Source organism: Agelaius tricolor, unplaced genomic scaffold, assembly GCF_023055355.1.
Source record: "Agelaius tricolor isolate 1412-34295 unplaced genomic scaffold, bAgeTri1.0.p SCAF_4, whole genome shotgun sequence".
NCBI classification, from domain to species: Eukaryota; Metazoa; Chordata; class Aves; order Passeriformes; family Icteridae; genus Agelaius; species Agelaius tricolor.
In genome coordinates, this window is record NW_027269264.1 from 20046868 (window position 1) to 20063954 (window position 17087).

Genomic DNA, 17087 nt, shown 5'->3' on the forward strand with positions numbered 1-17087 from the left:
ATAAACTGTTTCATAAAGACAGACTTCCATAATCCCAATTCTGCCAAAAATTTCAGTGAATATTAATGCAAATCTAGGAATGAACTCAAATAGGAGTCTTGACAATGAGATGATGAAATGATTTTAATAAAAGAACACATAGAATAGAAGAGATAAGGGGGAAAGAGAGGGAAAGCAGTTACCTTTAATTTTTTTTTTTATGGCCCTAAAATTGAGTTATTTTCTGTATTTTTCTCTTGTTTTTATTTTCTGAAGTTTATTATTGACCATGACATTTCAAAGCATAACATATAACTGATAGGAAATCTAAGGGGTCATCACTTTTATGATTCTTTACTTTTATTAATATTTTTAGTCTCAGTCCAAATTTTCACATCCCAAGTACATCCCATTTAAAACTAGTGTATATTTGCTGATTTTGTTTTGTATGAGCAGTCTTCCATGTGCTCTCTCCAGCTGGTTTTGTATGTAGGTAGTGCAACCTCACTCTATAATCTCTGTCTGCTTCATAATAGCCTGTTGGGTTAGGAAAGGGTCATGTGTTTATCTTGATTTCTTGGTGGGTTTTGTGTGTGGTCCCTAGACGTGGTGGAGTTATTTTTGTTTGTTTTGTTACATATTTTTTCAAGATGTGTGGCTATGTTATGCCTCTCTGCTGTTAATACATGCTTATTTTGTCTGAAAAATGAGAACACCAAGTGATTCTACTGGTAAAAATTAAATCCTTCTCAACAGCAGATGTATTTGATATATTGTCAGCACCCATTTAGTTTTGTGTTCTGAAGCTAGAATCAATTCTAGTCATGTTTTCTGCTCTCTAAAACTTGAGAAATTCATCTATGTTCCTACCGAATAGTAAACTTGATATATAGTTTTCTCACATACTCTGAATTTATCTTCAGAATTTAATGGTGATAATTTTTCACTGGTACTGTGTTACACCTGTAGGATGACCCCATCATTTGCAGGACATCAGCTTAGTCGCCTGACTTTTAAGATGCATCCTTTGTTTTGCAGGACAGAACAGGTGAATGTCTAAAGCGAACAGGAGCAAGTGTAGCCCTTACATCTATCAGCAATGTTACTGCTTTCTTTATGGCTGCCTTAATTCCTATTCCGGCTTTAAGAGCATTTTCACTCCAAGTAAGTTTATACCCTTTATATCCAAGTAAGCTACCCATTGTTAGCTCTGATGCCCTGTGGAAGTGTGATAATGGTACTTGTTGGTGGTGGCCCTGAAGCCTGATTTTGGTGCTCCTGTGGTTCACTGAGCCAGAACCTTGCTGCAGCAGTACCACAGACCTGGGCAGTAACAATTGCTGTCTGCTCTCCATTCTCCTGCTCCCTCTTCTCATGCACAGAGTCTCTCACATCCTGCTAGCAGGTGAAAGAATACTCTGTCCCACCACAGCTGGGTTGAATGCAGAACCCAAGCTATATGTAATTAAGAAGAAACAAGTTCCCAGAGGGATTTGTATTCTAAAGTCAAGAGGAGTAGGCTGCAGTGTAGTGTGTACTATACTGTTTCTCAGCAGCAATTTAATCCTTTCATTCATGTTTGTCCAGTTTGCTGCTCTTCAAAACTATGAGTGCAATTGCAGCAGTACATATGAATTTGTAATTTTAATAATTACTGTAGCACTTTTTACTCCCTTACTCCCAGTAATTTTAGCAAACTTGGAGAAAACTTAATAATTATATGTTCCAGATGGTACAAAGAAAACGTGAATTTTGTGTGCTGAACCATGCATTGCTTGCTCTGCCTTCCTCTGTCTTCTTCTATTTGTTTGTGATAATATATATTCATAAATATGAAATATTTATGATATTGGAGAAGGATTTCTTCTAAAAGTGAAGACTGAAGAAAGATTTGGAAGTTTTTCCCCTGACACTAGCAATTTATAGCACTGCAGTGCATTGTACTATTTCAGTAGTTATTTTTCTTCTTCTCTGGCCTGGTTCTCCATTGATTTTTATTCTCATTGAGCCCTTGGCTACCGAGAGGAAGCAGGGCTGCAATTTTTCCTAATACATGTGGCAGTTGTTGCTGTTCTCAGAGATTTAAGTATGCCTGCATTAAACTGTAAAATGGTAAACTGTTTGTGATTGCAATTATGTTACTAATAATACAGAATCTGAAAAATACAAAAGCTAAAACCTGAAGCATTAATAATTTGCTTACATTTCCTTCTCAATAGACAATTTGATAGAGAATAAGAGAGAATGTAAAGGCCTCATTGGTTTTCTTTATCATTTAGCAGATGCCTGTGGCAACTAAACCTAGATGTTTAGCCTTGAATAGTTAGCAGTGTTTAGCTCTGCTGATTTACCAAAACCTAGATGTCTCTTCTTACAGATCATATGATAGTGAATTGTTTTATTTTATAGAATCACAGAATAGCTTGAGTTGTAACAGACCTTTTGAAGGTCATCTAGCCCAACCCTGTCCCCTACACCCTGAGCAGGGACATCTTTAACTAGATGTCTCTGGGCAACTTGTTCCAGTGTTTTCCTACCCAAATTTTTAAAAAACACTTCTTTCTTATATCTAATTGAAATCTACCCTCTTTCAGTTTAAAGTCATTCCTCTTGTTTTGTCACTACATGACCTTGTGAAAAGCCCCACTCCAACCTCCTTGTAGCCCCTCTTTAGGTACTGGGAGGCTTCTGTAAGGTCCCTCCAGAAAATTTTTTTCTTCTTCAGGCTGAGTAACCCAAATTCTCTCAGCCTTTTATCACAGGAGAGGTGTTCAATCCTTCGAATCACCTTTGTGACTTTCCCCGGACTCACTCCAACAGTTCCATGTCCTCCCTGTGCTGGGACCCCAGAGCTGGATGCAGGGTTCCAGGTGGGCTCTCACCAGAGCACAGCAGAGGAGCAGAATCCCCCTGCTCCCCCCTTTGGCTGCAGCCCAGGACACGTTTGGCTCTCTGGGCTGGGAGTGCCCATGGCGGGGTCATGTCCAGCCTCTCATCCACCAGCACCCCCAAGTCCTTCTCACATGGCTGCTCTCCATCTGTTCATCCCCAGCCTGACCTGACACCATAATACAAGTGCAGGTGCAGGACCACGCACTTAGCTCTGTTGAAACTCATGACATTTGCATGGTAAAGACTAAACTTTATATGTGAAATACTTTTGGTAGTACATAACTTCTTCCACTCGAAGAAGTTATTTATGTCTCCTAAGTCTGTATCCCAATTTCAAATATTTGACAGGTACCTTCAGCAGCTAACAGGACACTGGAGGTCATCAGACTGTAGTATCTGCTCTAAAGAAGTTGCTTCAGCCTAAATGCATTTCATAAAGAAATATTCAACACAAATTGGCCATTTTGTTGTAATCCCACTGCTGAGTTGTTGAGTGTGAGCCACCAATATTAATTCTCTCTTATCTGATCAAATTTTGCTCATTTTTTAACATGTTTTCACTCTTCAATGTTAGAATGTGAGAGGTTGTCTTTGGAACATATGTGGAGACAACAGCTGTAATTGGTAGTATAATCAGTTAACTTGCATATGCCTGTCCTAAAGTAATTCATTTTTGCCTACTGCCATACTACAGACTGAGTCACTGAAAGTTTAAAATAAAGTCTGTATAGCACAATGACAAACAAAAAGCTTCCAGTGAGATTTCAACATACTGTGTTATTGTATGAACATGTTGATATTATTCGGAATAAAAACATCGACATCTTTTATAAGGCAGTGATTAATATGGAATTTATGTGTAGGAACCCACATGAGTGCCCAGAAATTAGGGTTTGAATTACTCAAACTTTTCTCACTTGGTAATTTGTCTTTGCTGGAACACAGTAGCCCTGTATATAAGAGGTGAAACGTGCAAAGGAGGAGCAGTGGGCAACTTATATTCATTGATGTCAGAGCTGCATATATGACTGATACACTTATAAGTTAGCAACCACTAAAATGAAATCCTTTGTTGTTAGGAAGGAACATCTATTAGTTGCTTTGCCTAGCTTCACAAGGTAAAATCAAAATCAGGTGATGCTTTGATCTCAGTACTTGGAATCAGAGAATCATGGCAGTTTTGGTGGGTGGTCTGTATTTTTGTATGGATTTCTTTATTTGCAGTCTCCTTCCTCTCTCTCCCTCTTACTCAGACTTGTTTAAACAAGAAGTCCTTGCTGTCTTTGATGGTTTCCTAGCAAGACTTAAAAAGCAATAAAATACTGCTGCATTTACTTTTCACAGATACTACCACCTTCTCATCTAGATAATGAATTTTTAACAGAGGGGCTTGAAAAAGAAGGATTGTTCTTGACCTTGTTTTGCTCTTCATTCACTTTTCTTAAGACATTACAAGGTAATTGTCAATCTTTGTATAATTTTGAGGCCCAGTATTGGTAAAATAACCTGGCTGCTGAGGGAGAATAAATTATTTCCTGCACCTGTAAGATAAACTAGTTAGAAACTCATGTTTTGCACATCAGTGCCTTCTTCTGTCTTAGCTTCTGTCATATTCTGCCAGATAAAGCAGTTAATTGATACCTCTGAGTTGGTTATTTACTTTATGGAACTTGAACACTGCAAGTCTGATGGTGTCTTAAGAGTCTGCTAAGGTTAGCTCTTTCCAAAACTTAAAAAGTGGAATTTAGTTCTTTTGAAAGTGAGATCTTTGAAGTTAATTACATGCACAAGTAGGGACTGTTTTAGTTCTTTCCCTGTTCTATTTTTTTTTTCATTTGTTAATCTTATTAGCCCCTTATTTAAGCAGTTTTAGGGCTTTGAGATCACTGAATATGACCTAAATACTCAGTTGTAAGAATCATCTCTAAGAGTGCTCAAGACTCTAAAGGAGTAGCTCCTGAATTTTCAGATATGTTTTGTTTCTTAAAATGGTGGTGAAGGAAGAGGTTATTGGAGAAATCCACTGAAAGTTTTGAAGCTTGCAATAGGAATGTCTTAAACACAGCCCTTTGTTTTGAGTATAAGTGAAGGAAGTCATGGTGGAGTCTTAACTACCTCTGGGCTGTATTATTTCCTAAAACAGACTGTTCAGAGACTGTCACACAGTAAATTCTGCCCAGGAAAGATAAGGTAAAAAAATTATCAACCTCTTCTTTCTTACATCAGAAACTACCTTCCCCAACAGCAGAGGAGTGGTGTGGATCCACTAATGAGCAGAGGTGGAACTTTTCCCAAGGAGTGTTAGAAATAACTTTTTCCCTCACCACAAGAATGACAAGTTTTTTTCCTAAATGCAGAAGTCCATTACCAGGTGGCAGTGGTGGGTTTCTGGAGGGAAAGAATGTATGCTTTTAGGCTCATTCCATTATCTTACTCTGCTGAAGTGGTTCATCCCCCACTTTTCCCTGCCCCTGACATGAGAATTTTACAAGCAGAATTAAAGCCTAAGGGAAAAGGGGGCAGGGGATGAGGATTTGAGCTTGTACCATATCAGGAGGGAGTTGCAGATAGAGAGCAGCAGGGTGGAAGTTTTCCTGACAGACCTCCTCATCTGTTCATCACCTCTGGCTATACAGCACACCCGGTCTCCTTGGGTGGGCTGCCAGGAATGGCACATAGCAGCACATACTTCAGCGGGGCCCCAGCACATACCTACCAGCCTGGCTCCCTGCTCCCTTGCTGCCTCCAGCACAGACTGCCATTCTTTGTCTCCGTTAACAGTTGCAGCAGCAATAATATTTTTAAGCTGTGCATTATGAAAAGATGCAAAAACCATAGCATGTTTCTCAGGAAGTGACCAACATAATTTTTTTCTGATTAATGGAATTTTTTTACTGCTCTCTGATCTCATTTCACTGAATGCCTTCATTTTACACCCTTGAGTAGGTCCCATTTTATTCCTCCTAGGCTAATCTTACTTTCACTAATTTCCCAAGGAAAAGGTCTGAGGCCTTTTTCTCTCCCATTTGACCACTGGTCTCCAAAGGTGCGAGAGAAAATGCCCTGTTCTCAGAAATCATAAGCATGCTTTCAGCCTGGATGCTGTCTGTGCTTGGGAAGGTCAGCTGCCACAGTTCCTTGTTGCCTTTACAGATTGTGGCTGTTGTCAGGACCTCAGTGCTTGTACTTTCCTATTCTGCAGCACTGTGTGTACAAATGACATTGGGAGGGCAGCAGTGGCAGATGCATCAGAGCAGGGACTGAATCACTCCTCAGTAATTTATCCTTTCCTCTCCTTATCAAGTCAGAGGGTAGGGTTTCTTTGATGGGACAATGTATTAGAATTCATACAAGAACTTATTTAGTTGTGAAAGCTGAGAACAACTAATCCTTGTAACACTGAGTTAAGGTGGGTGAGATAGAGCATGCAATATATAGGTAGTACAACATTAAGCTCTAGGAATCTATTAAAATTAAAATCAGAACAGAGATTGTTTTGAAATATCTTACTTGCAGGGTAGTTAGCACATCAGCACTAGGATGGCACAGTGGAAAATCTAGTTGTTCTAAAAAGAGATGTAAGTAAGCAGATTTACTGTGTGTTGTTGGATTAGTTTTGATGCTTCCTAAAAAAATCAAATGTCAATATACCTATCCTTAATGGCATCTCGACCACACAGTTAAGTATTACTTTTCAGATTCAATAATATTGGTGATTCAAGGATGTTGGGGTCTAGAAAGGGAACTGATATGGCGTGAAGTATTTGCAGTTTATAAAGCAGAAACAGAGGACTTCTGTTAGTTTTTCAGCCATATTGAGAGGAATAAGAATTATTGACTCAGACCTCAGCTATTTTTTCCAAATCTCAGTAAATCCTAGCTGATCCTTGATACAAGATCTTGGTTAGGCACAACTAATTATTCATGTTATATGGGTGATTCAACCTCTTTTTGGTTTAGCACCAGCAAAGAAAGCAATTGTAAGAATGAGGTCCAACAAACACCTTTCTTTCAACAGCAGCCATTTGTTTTTCTGACAGATTGAATTAATTCTAGAACAGATCAAAAGCAAATAACTTAATTTTAAAGTCTTGGCTATGACCTTGCATACCTTTCTGTGTGAATATTTATAAATCATTAAATAATCATTGGATCTTTTCTCGCAAAGATGACTAAATACTAATTTGGCTTCAAGTGCCGGGTAAATTCTGTTTTAGTAGACATGTCTGCAGACAACCAGCAGTACTAAAATCTTACTTCAAGCAGGCTGGAGATCAGGAAAAAGAAACAGCAATAAAACCAGCTTTTGTATGCACTATATTTATGATTGAAATTACCAGAAAATATTTACATAACTAGTTGATTCTGTCATTTAAGAACAGTAAAAACAATATCTAAGCTTTTTATTATATTCTGACTATTTCAAAACTGTAAAAATCATTCAGGCTGTTATTACTTTGATTTTTGCAGATAAATTTAAGCAATTTATAGAATTTAATTGAAAAGCAACTCAAGAATTTTTAAAACACGGATTTTGGATATCACATTGTTTGTACTGCCAGTTTCAAGGTCTGATCTCTCAAGATCAAAAGAAACCATATATTTCTTTTGGGAAAAAGGACATCACATTTATATTGGGTCATTTTTGTAGCCCAACTTTTGCTGCTCTTTAAGAATGTATTAACCCAAGTAGTCATTATTTTAGAAGTCACAGGTGGAGGGACTTGAGAGTTTATATATAGATAGCTGGTTAATCTATATATATGAAACTGGGCTAGTATTGAGATTGCTGCTTACCAAATGGGTAAAACATAAGGCTTTCAAAGGGTTTTTTCTTTTCATTGGTTGGTGGCTGAAAATTTTTTTCCCCAGTGTTTCTCCTACTCTTAAAACTCTCTTCCAGTTCCCAGTGCCCAGCTTTCCCTTTGTGATGGGTAGGGCTCCTAACAATTCTGCATTACAAATAAATGCTATCAATAATAATGATAGATGCTGCACCACATATGTTTATGGAAATTCTCTGGGAATCTCTGTGTGGGAAAGGGTTTGGAGTATGGTTTGAAAGGAGGTGGGCGGGGAGGTTGTTTTTTTTCATTATGTGATACTTGCTTTACAAATTAAATCAAGTATTTTTGTTCCAATTTAAGACTCATTTTGGTAGACTGGCTCATAAATCAAGCTCTGTTAAAGACAGACATATTAATACATATATTTGCTGTGTGTTGTTGATTTAATTTTGATTCTACTTAAAAAATATTCCCTGATAAACTCAAAATATTGCTCTTCCTTGGCTAAACTCTTAAGTAAGACTATCAAGTGCACAGTATTTCACTAACGTGATAGTTTTTTAAAATTTACTGAGATCTAATTCTCTGATTTAATAACGTGCTTTAATATTATTGTGATACTTAAATTGCTTCAGATCCCATAAATGTAAGACCTTCAGTTCTAGTTTCAGTTTATTTTCCATTTTATTTTGCTTTGGGACTCTAAAGATGTCAGAATTTTATGTAAAAATATGATTACTGAGTCAACAGGCTGTTTTTCCTCTTTAAAAATAATCATGACATATCCAGGCACAGATGTGTTATAATAATATGAGGTTGAGTATTAAATTAATTCATCACAATAGTCCTACCATAATGAAATGGGAAAATATAATCTCTCAGTTTGCTCAGGCAAAAGCATCAGATGGAGTGCAATGGTAAATGAGAATGAGAATTAAAAGGGATTTTTATGTGTTGTAAAGCTGATGCCCTAAATGAAGTTTAGCAGCATTACTTATCCTGTGATTGTCCCTAGGCAGCAGTTGTGGTGGTGTTCAATTTTGCTATGGTTCTGCTGATTTTTCCTGCTATCCTGAGCATGGACCTTTACCGTCGGGAGGACAGGAGACTGGACATATTTTGCTGTTTTACAAGGTGAGAGTTAGCAGTATCTTTGTCCTCTCTGTGGTCACCAATCAGTGCATCCATTCCTTGTCAAGAGTGGGAGTTCTTCACTAAAGTGGGGTCAGCATGTTATTGTTACCATTTCATTGCTAGTGACTGGCTTACATTTGCTACCTTGTTTTTTACCTTCCTGAAGGGAAAAGCTGAAATACATCTGTCTCCCTCTCTTCCCCCATATACCCTTTCCCCCACACTTTTCCCTTCATTTCTACATATGTTCATTTTGACTGTTGGAGAACAACTTTCTGAAAGCAGATGAAAGACCCTCTATTTAGGAATATCTTGAAGTATTTTTAGAAGGTTTTGACTTACTGCAAGGTGTCCAATGCCAGTACTGGCTAATCTTGGAAAGGTGTACATAACTCGGGATACTGAGAAGCCTGACTTACAGTAAATCATGATATGTTAAGTTTTATGCATTTATGCCTTTAAACTTAAATAAATAAACTGTGAAATTCCCCTTAGGTGAGTTTTTCATAGCACTATAAGGAATAATCACTACCATTACAGGATAATGCTTGATAAAGTGTCCTTTGTGGCTGCAGTAGTAATACAGAATGGTAATACTGCCATTCTAAAGCATGTACAAACATACTCTCACCTGATACACAGCCAACTCTGAGCCTATAATGGGGGTTAGGAGTCTACTGTCGTCAGTGGAGCCACTGCTTGGAAACCAAACATCATTTCTACCTTAGTTTTTGCTTTTGACTGCAGTGAAGAGGATGAGCTACACTTCTACACATGTACTCATACTGCCATAACCAAGATGTGGAGAATCTTCATTGGGACATTTTAGCCTTTTACATGCATCCAGGAGCCAATAGTTTAATATTTAATGTCAAAGGAAGAAAACACTTTACTAAATTTGTGTCTGAGGGAATGCTTAAAACAGGGAGTGGATCCCAAGCTATTTCTTATTCAGTCATAGTTCCAGAGAACAGCTCAATGTGTTAGGGTATTGGAGCCCTGATTCTCAAGAATTCAGGACACTCCATTCATTCCCTCATCTAAATGTGGGAATAAATGTGGATCAGAATTCAGCACCAAATGTGGATCAGAATTCAGCCCCTTTGCATGTGAAGAAATGCAGTTAGTGAGAGCTTGCTTTGATTAGGTAAGCAACATTCTGAATTCCTCTCGTTTTTGTAGAATTTGTGCACTTGATGAAAAATATCTGATACTGTTTAGTATCGTCCATTCATCATTTCTCATGTACAGGAATAGGCTTGTCTCTGATAATTTTATTTTTTAATATAAACTAGGTAACTGCTAGAGTTTTGCATAGACTAAAATAAAGGGAGTGCTTCAGTTCTGTGGTTTTGTCTCTTCATATGGCCCATCCTTCCTAGAAATTAATCTTTTCATTAATACTTTAACGTTTTCCTGATTTATAAAATATTCAGTCAGTATATGGCAAATCATTTCAACCTGCCTCCCAAAAGTCTGAGATCTTATCCAGAAGGCTCAAATATCATTTAACAGTTACTTCATTTCTTCTAAACACAAGAACTAGCTATGTCATGCATTTCCCTCTTCATCTAAGTATCTTAATTCTCAGTGTGGATACAGAGATGCAGACTCACACACTTACTGTGCATTCAGACTGTACAACTACCTGATGAGCATGTGTAATTAATGGAGTGATGTGTGTACATGTCAATGTCTTCAGACAGATGCTGTTTCCTTCTTCCTGAAGGACAAGAAATTAGCACGTATTCTCAGGAGCTTACACTATGAACCATATCTGAGAGATGTTTCCTAAATGCACAGAATGCAATTAATATCTAAGTGGTACACATAATTAGTGTAAACTGTCCAGTAGAAGTAGAAAAAAATCTCAGATGAAAGCATGTTATCCTATCTAGCCCGATTAAAATAAGGATCTGTCTCAATGCGATCAGATGGCTTTTTCTTCTCTTACAGCCCGTGTGTCACTAGAGTGATTCAGGTTGAGCCTCAAGCGTATGCAGAAAATGACAATACCTGCTACAGTCCTCCACCCCCGTACAGCAGCCACAGTTTTGCACATGAAACCCAGATTACAATGCAGTCCACAGTGCAGCTGCGCACAGAATATGATCCTCACACGCAGGTGTACTACACCACAGCAGAGCCCCGCTCAGAAATATCTGTGCAGCCAGTGACAGTGACACAAGATAACCTGAGCTGCCAGAGCCCAGAAAGCACAAGCTCGACGAGGGATTTGCTTTCCCAATTCTCAGACTCCAGTATACATTGCCTTGAGCAACCCTGTACAAAGTGGACACTCTCATCTTTTGCAGAAAAGCATTATGCTCCATTCCTCCTAAAACCAAAAGCTAAGGTAATCGGGGGAGCTATTTACCTGGTTTTCAAAATTAGATTTCTGCCTTGCCCGGTTTTAAAAAAATATCCTAGCAATGGTTTTAAATATAAGGAATAAATACAGCTCTTGTGAAATAACAGTTTTTAATAATTTACAGCTGGTTTCTTATTTTATAAGTTTTATCTTGCAAGTGCTATGGACACATACTTAAAATATATGTTACGAGTGAAGGTGCTGGTGACTTTGAGAAACATAAGCTTGTGAACAGTGAAATTAATGTCACTTTTAAACTTTACTACAATAGAAATTTCTCATCCATGATGCAGAGCCCCTTCAAGGAAGAACAAATGACTTTAATCTTGTAGTATGTATATGCATGAAAAAAACACCAGAAAAATAAAAGCTTGAAAGTACTGATGGATGTTAATTTTGAATTTGGCTTTGTAATATGACATTATGAATTATTAGCTCCTTTAGAAGCCTAAAACCAAATACATCTCTGTTCTCTGTTGCAGATTATGGTTATTTTTCTTTTTCTGGGTTTACTTGGGCTCAGCCTTTATGGAACTACCCGGGTAAGAGATGGACTAGATCTCACAGACATTGTACCACGGGAAACACGGGAATATGACTTTATTGCTGCACAGTTCAAGTACTTTTCATTCTACAACATGTATATTGTGACACAGAAAGCAGACTATCCAAATGTCCAGCAGTTACTTTATGAACTTCACAGAAGTTTCAGCAACGTGGCATATGTTTTGTTGGAAGAGGATAGGCAGCTCCCCAAAATGTGGTTGCACTACTTTCGAGACTGGCTGCAAGGTAAGAGAGTGTTACAGAAACTTTTCCTAGTTTGTTTTGCTCAGAAAGAGCAGTTGTTCATAGTGGTATTGCTGTAATTCAGTCACACAGTTAAAGGCTCTGAGCAGTAGGGAGAATGCCTAGGTGCTGCTTTGAACGCATGTGTGGGCACACTCTTTGTCACTTATTTTCTTTGTGTTTAAGTTTACTCCCTAGTAAGACAGTTATGAAGCTTTAAGGGATTATATCCATGCCAGTCATGTCTAAGCAGTTGATGAGGCATTATGCATTATGGCCAAATATGGCCCTGTGTCTTGGGTAAATAAATATTTGGTGAGTGTTTTCAGATCAGTGAATGAAAAATCCCTATCCAGTGATGTATTCTGACAGAGACTTAACTTTCAGCTCTTGAGTGATCTTGTTGGCTTCAACTGGGACTGCTGGCATGAAGAAAACTCAGTGTGGCTTATGTGTTTTATTGGGCTAGGAACTTACTGCATAGTCCAGGTTTCTAATCAACTACACTCACCCTTTCTGTGGTGCTGCTTTTCTGTGCTGAAGTGTAACAGGGTGGGGAAAAACAAGAGAAGGCATGGCCTTTCAGGTACTATGATGATAATTATATTGAAACCAAGTAATTGAATATTGAAGATACTTTAACAGCCAACACACCCTGCTCAGGATTGCTTTGGTCCTATCTATATCTTTTTATTGGGAGAATTTCTAGGAAGTGTTTGCAAAAAAAAAAAAGAAAAATTGTGCTGACCTGGTGAGACTGTAAATTTCTGTAAATTTTAAACTTAATTGTGTACAGATGACCACTGCAGCCTGTGATTCTTAGAGAACATATAAGTAACTGTCAGTATCTGATGTATTTTATTCCTTCTGAAAATATGTTGAACAATATTAGGAAAGCAGACACACGTTAGTGACAAATCTACACAAAATGAGGTTTCCCATGTGTTAATGCATTCCTAAATAATGTAAAGCAGTATTTCAGCTATTAGCTTTGGGGGTTTTTAATGGTTTTTAAATACATTGGATCCATTCATTGCAGTCTACTTACTGGAAGCTTTATTTAAAATATTTTGCTCGCATAAGCATATTGAGCTGTAAAGGATGGCATTACTGGCGGGAAGAAAATTCAACGTAGCTAGATGTTTGCTGGATTGGAACCTTACTATACTTGCTAGAATTCTAAGCAGTCCTTCTACATGCTTTTCCAAATTCTCTTAAACCTCTGCTGTTTACTTTGTTTCTTTTGTGGTTATTTTTGCTGCTGTTCCAAAACAGTAGGAAAAAGTGTATCTGGTGTCCCGATTTTCTCTTTTTCCCCCTCCCCCATGAGGGAGATAGAAATCTGAGATTGTGTTCAGGAAGCTTTATTAGTGCTCAACCTCAGCACAGTCTGCCAACGATAAAGTCAGGAGGAGGTGCCCTTGGATCTGCTCCCTTGCAGGCTGCTCGAAGTGAAATGCTGGAGGCTGGCCCACTTGGTGCTACTCCCAGGAGTACTCCCGTTCCCAGTGCCCCTGTCAGGCGCACCACATACTTTCCCAAACCTCTTTCACTTTGGGTGCCTCCCTGTCCTCTTTGCAATCCTTTGTGTCCCTCTTGCACTAAAGATTGTTTGTGTGGCCAAGGGCCTGCATGTCCCCTCACATTGTATGTCTGTGCTTGTGTGTGTTCTTTGCAGACATGCTCTTCTCATAGCGGTGTTCCTACTCTGTACTTAGCACATAGTTACTTTTCTCCTCCAGTCCACATTAGCCAGCCTATCCTTATTTGTCCTCTGCTTTTCTTCCACTAGAGGAGCTGTGTGTATTCCTGGTACCTGGGGCATACTGACAGGCTGCATGGAGCTAAAATGTTACAGTAGAATAGTCAGGGTGACTCCAGGGAGCTGTAGTGACTTGCTGTGGTCCATGTGACATGCCAGTCTTTTGATGACACACAGCTTTAGAATTAATTGTTATGATTATTAATTGGCATTTAGGTCTGTATCCTTACCTCTCCTCCCTACCTTTTCTGAGGAGGTCACAATTAATGCAACCCTGCTGCTTTGTAAAGTTGCAGGCACAGAGTGTGATACTTCATTCACAGGGCTGTAAAGGAGGATGTTGAGATGTATCAATAGAAAGAGATTATATTTTCAAATGGTATAGGGAATTGATGTTACGGGGGGAGCTAGACTGTTGTAGCTGCCATGTTTGTCATAGTTGGGGAATTATTGAAAGGTGCAGACTAATAGGCAGAATAACACCTGATTGTTACCAGCTGTGGCTGATGCCAAAAGAGTCAAGGGAAGGGAAGATGATGAGAGAATTTACAAACAAGGTATAGGTTTAGGCTGGATTCTGTGAGGTAGAGCAGTTCTAGTGGCATAGTTTTATGTTTTGGAAGGGCTGGATAATTGAAGCAGGAACAGCTTTGACCTGCATGGCTAATTCCTGCTGACTTGACTGTGAATCCAGTGCCAGAGGTTAATGGCTCAAGATGGCCTTCTGACACACACACATTTGTCCAGCAGAATGAAGGATGCAACAACATGTGAACAACCATTTTTTACCAAAAAGGCACCCTTGGTTTAGCTGTGCATTCTTCCTCATCTAATAGCAGTGGACTGTGCCTTCTGCCTCATGCACTTCTCTTTTCAGAGATCCCTCTTATTTTGCTTTCTGGTATTGTTTATGTTACCGTATTTTCTGTTACTGAAAATGCAATAGAAGAAAAGTTCACACTAATCATTCATTTAAGCTGTAAACGTTAATATTGCTTTTGTTAGTGACCAAATGTAAATGAGGTAGCTTGGATTCCCTGATGGCTTCTAATTAGGCTTGTTTTTGCAAAGGGAAATCTTATCTGGTGTTTCAAGGTGGCAGCTGCTCACATGAGCCAGTAGGAACTCCTTCCTCACCCCCACTCTCACATAATTTTCTATATTGTCACTTTCTTCTGAAGCACTAAGCAAAAGTGACTGCTTATGTGAAAAAATCCCTCATATAAAATTTCAAAAATTCCTTTAATTTCTATAACTTTTCTGCAGAAAGATGTGAGCAAGATTTCATCTTTCTGCCCAGAAATGTATAGTTTATCCCATTTATGATAGATTAAATATCTACTAAAATAATTGCTATGAACATGTTTGCTTTGAAAGCAGCAAAAGTCTACTACAAATTTCAAAGTGTAATGGCAAATTTTACTTCTTGCAAGTTTGAAATTCTTCAGAATTTAAGTACAATTGCCAATGGTTTCTTAATATTTTTTCTGTAGACTTTTAGTTTCAGCAAGGTGAGTTATAAAATGATCTGAAACATAGTGTTTAAGCTAGCTGAAGAGTAAAAGTGTAAAAGGGAGCAGGGTTTGAAGGATGACCAAACTTGTGAGAACAGGGGAGCAGGGGGATGTGGTGAAGATGTAAGAGAGTTTTCACCCACTGCAGTAATGTTTCCAAGTACATGCCCTTTTTTGCAACTGCAAACTGGTATATATCACATGCCAAAGGATTTATTATTGTGTCTGTGGAACCCCCTGACAGGGGTGGGATGTTTATGTGAAAGCTCTGCCCTGAGATGCTGTTCACCATAGCTGTTTGTGTGCCCCTTCTGTGGAAGGGAGACACTTCTAATGGAAGTTACACTGTTCTTGGGTCATCTCCTTCTTTTCTATGTGCTTTTTTGACTGCATCCTTTTCACTTTCCAAAGTCATTGTGTTTCTTGTCACTGATATGATAGCCCAAATACTCTCACCTGGCCACTTTTTGAGAAACTGATATGGAGCTGGACATGGGACAGAAGGGATGGATTGGTATTTTTGCATACTCTTACCAATGCTTCCCCTCTCTGCAGTGCCAGCAAACAGTGCTTTTTTGAAAGGGAACCTCAAAGTCCTTTGGTGATGTCAGAAAACCTGATGGCAAATTGTCATCCTCCTGGAACAGTGCTAGAGGACTGCATGCAGAGATCTGGCAGGCTTCTTTCATCATTTGGTTCTCAGCCTGTTGGCTTCACATGATTTGACATGGTTTAGTGAGACAGCATGGGAGGCAGTTTTCTAAGGAAGAGAGGATGAGTTTGTCAATGGGAATGGGTACTGTGCCCTGGAGACAGTGTCAGCTGGGTGCATTTTCTCTTCCAGTGCTCTTATCTCAGTACAGCTGTAGCTAACCTATCCAGCCTGCAGCGATGGTTTTCAATAAAGCTCCTCAGCCCAGCTGTGAGGTGGGTCAATGATTTCCTCCACCGTCACTCCCCCGGCCTTTTTCTTCCCTTCCCTGGACATGCAGTTTGTCATCTGCTTGCACAGAGCTTCCTTGTACTGGGATGTGGCTTCCTGTACTAAATCTGATCCAAATTTCTGCTGTGAGGTATTCCCTCCCCCTTGAAGGGTGGCAAGGAGGAAAATAACAGTTGAGAGTGAATAGGTGTTGGCTGTGATCTTTACATGTGCTGGCAGCAGATCCCATGACTTGTATTAGCTGCACAAGTTGAACAGATGGAACAAATTGACAAAATCGTGTTCACTCATGCTGTGCTTGAGGAGCAGCTGAGTTGCTGTTTGAAGTTGAAAGTCTGAGTGTGTTTTTCTCCCTGCTTGTAGTGGAATTTCTGGTTATAGCGTAGAAGCTATTGCCCCAGTGCTCTGCAGTAGCTCAAAACAGTAATGAGAGCAGTGTGTGTCCTCCTCTGTGGTTCCATGCACTCAGCCACGGTTTTGGTGAGGCAGAGGCGAGTAAGGAGAAGGTTTCCCTTCTAGGTAACAGACTTATGCCTCCTCTGGTTGTAAGATGGTGAAGCTGGATGAGGGCTGGGCTCGGCCCTTCTCTGCTCTAGACAAGATTAACGTTTTCCCATACACTTCTCCAAGTGGAAGGCTTGGAGAAGATATTCAATTTCCCTTGAGGGGAAGCCATTTTTGCCAGTTCACAAGGCATTTTCAGCTTGCTAGCTTAACTTTGCTGGTCTGCACAACCTGGAGACTCTTGGGGCTTCTCCCTTGCATTTTCTTGCTTCCCCTGCCTTTCTTTGGGCAAAATATTGGACATGCAACTGACACTTCCCACACACTGACAGTGTGGAGCCCCAAATTTAGGAGGCACCAGGTCAATACTTTTCATCCTGATTCAGTTATGAAAAAGTATCTTTATTCTTTC

General features: G+C 39.2%; 1 protein-coding gene across 8 annotated transcripts in view; it reads left to right on the plus strand.

The window, feature by feature from the left end:
- The window catches only part of PTCH1 (patched 1), a 73651-nt gene that overhangs the window by 37777 nt on the left and 18787 nt on the right, over nucleotides 1-17087 (plus strand). For 7 of the 8 annotated variants that reach the window (XR_011678874.1, XR_011678871.1, XR_011678872.1 and 4 more), the window contains exons 12-15: nucleotides 1018-1143; nucleotides 8674-8792; nucleotides 10749-11148; nucleotides 11646-11955. Coding sequence is in view for 1 of the 8 variants with exons in the window: in XM_071424810.1 (XP_071280911.1) it covers nucleotides 1018-1143; nucleotides 8674-8792; nucleotides 10749-11148; nucleotides 11646-11955 (955 nt within the window). In the remaining 7 variants the exon portion in view is untranslated. Of the gene's footprint in view, nucleotides 1-1017; nucleotides 1144-4215; nucleotides 4328-8673; nucleotides 8793-10748; nucleotides 11149-11645; nucleotides 11956-17087 lie in introns of all 8 variants that reach the window. The other variant, XR_011678875.1, reaches the window with a different exon arrangement.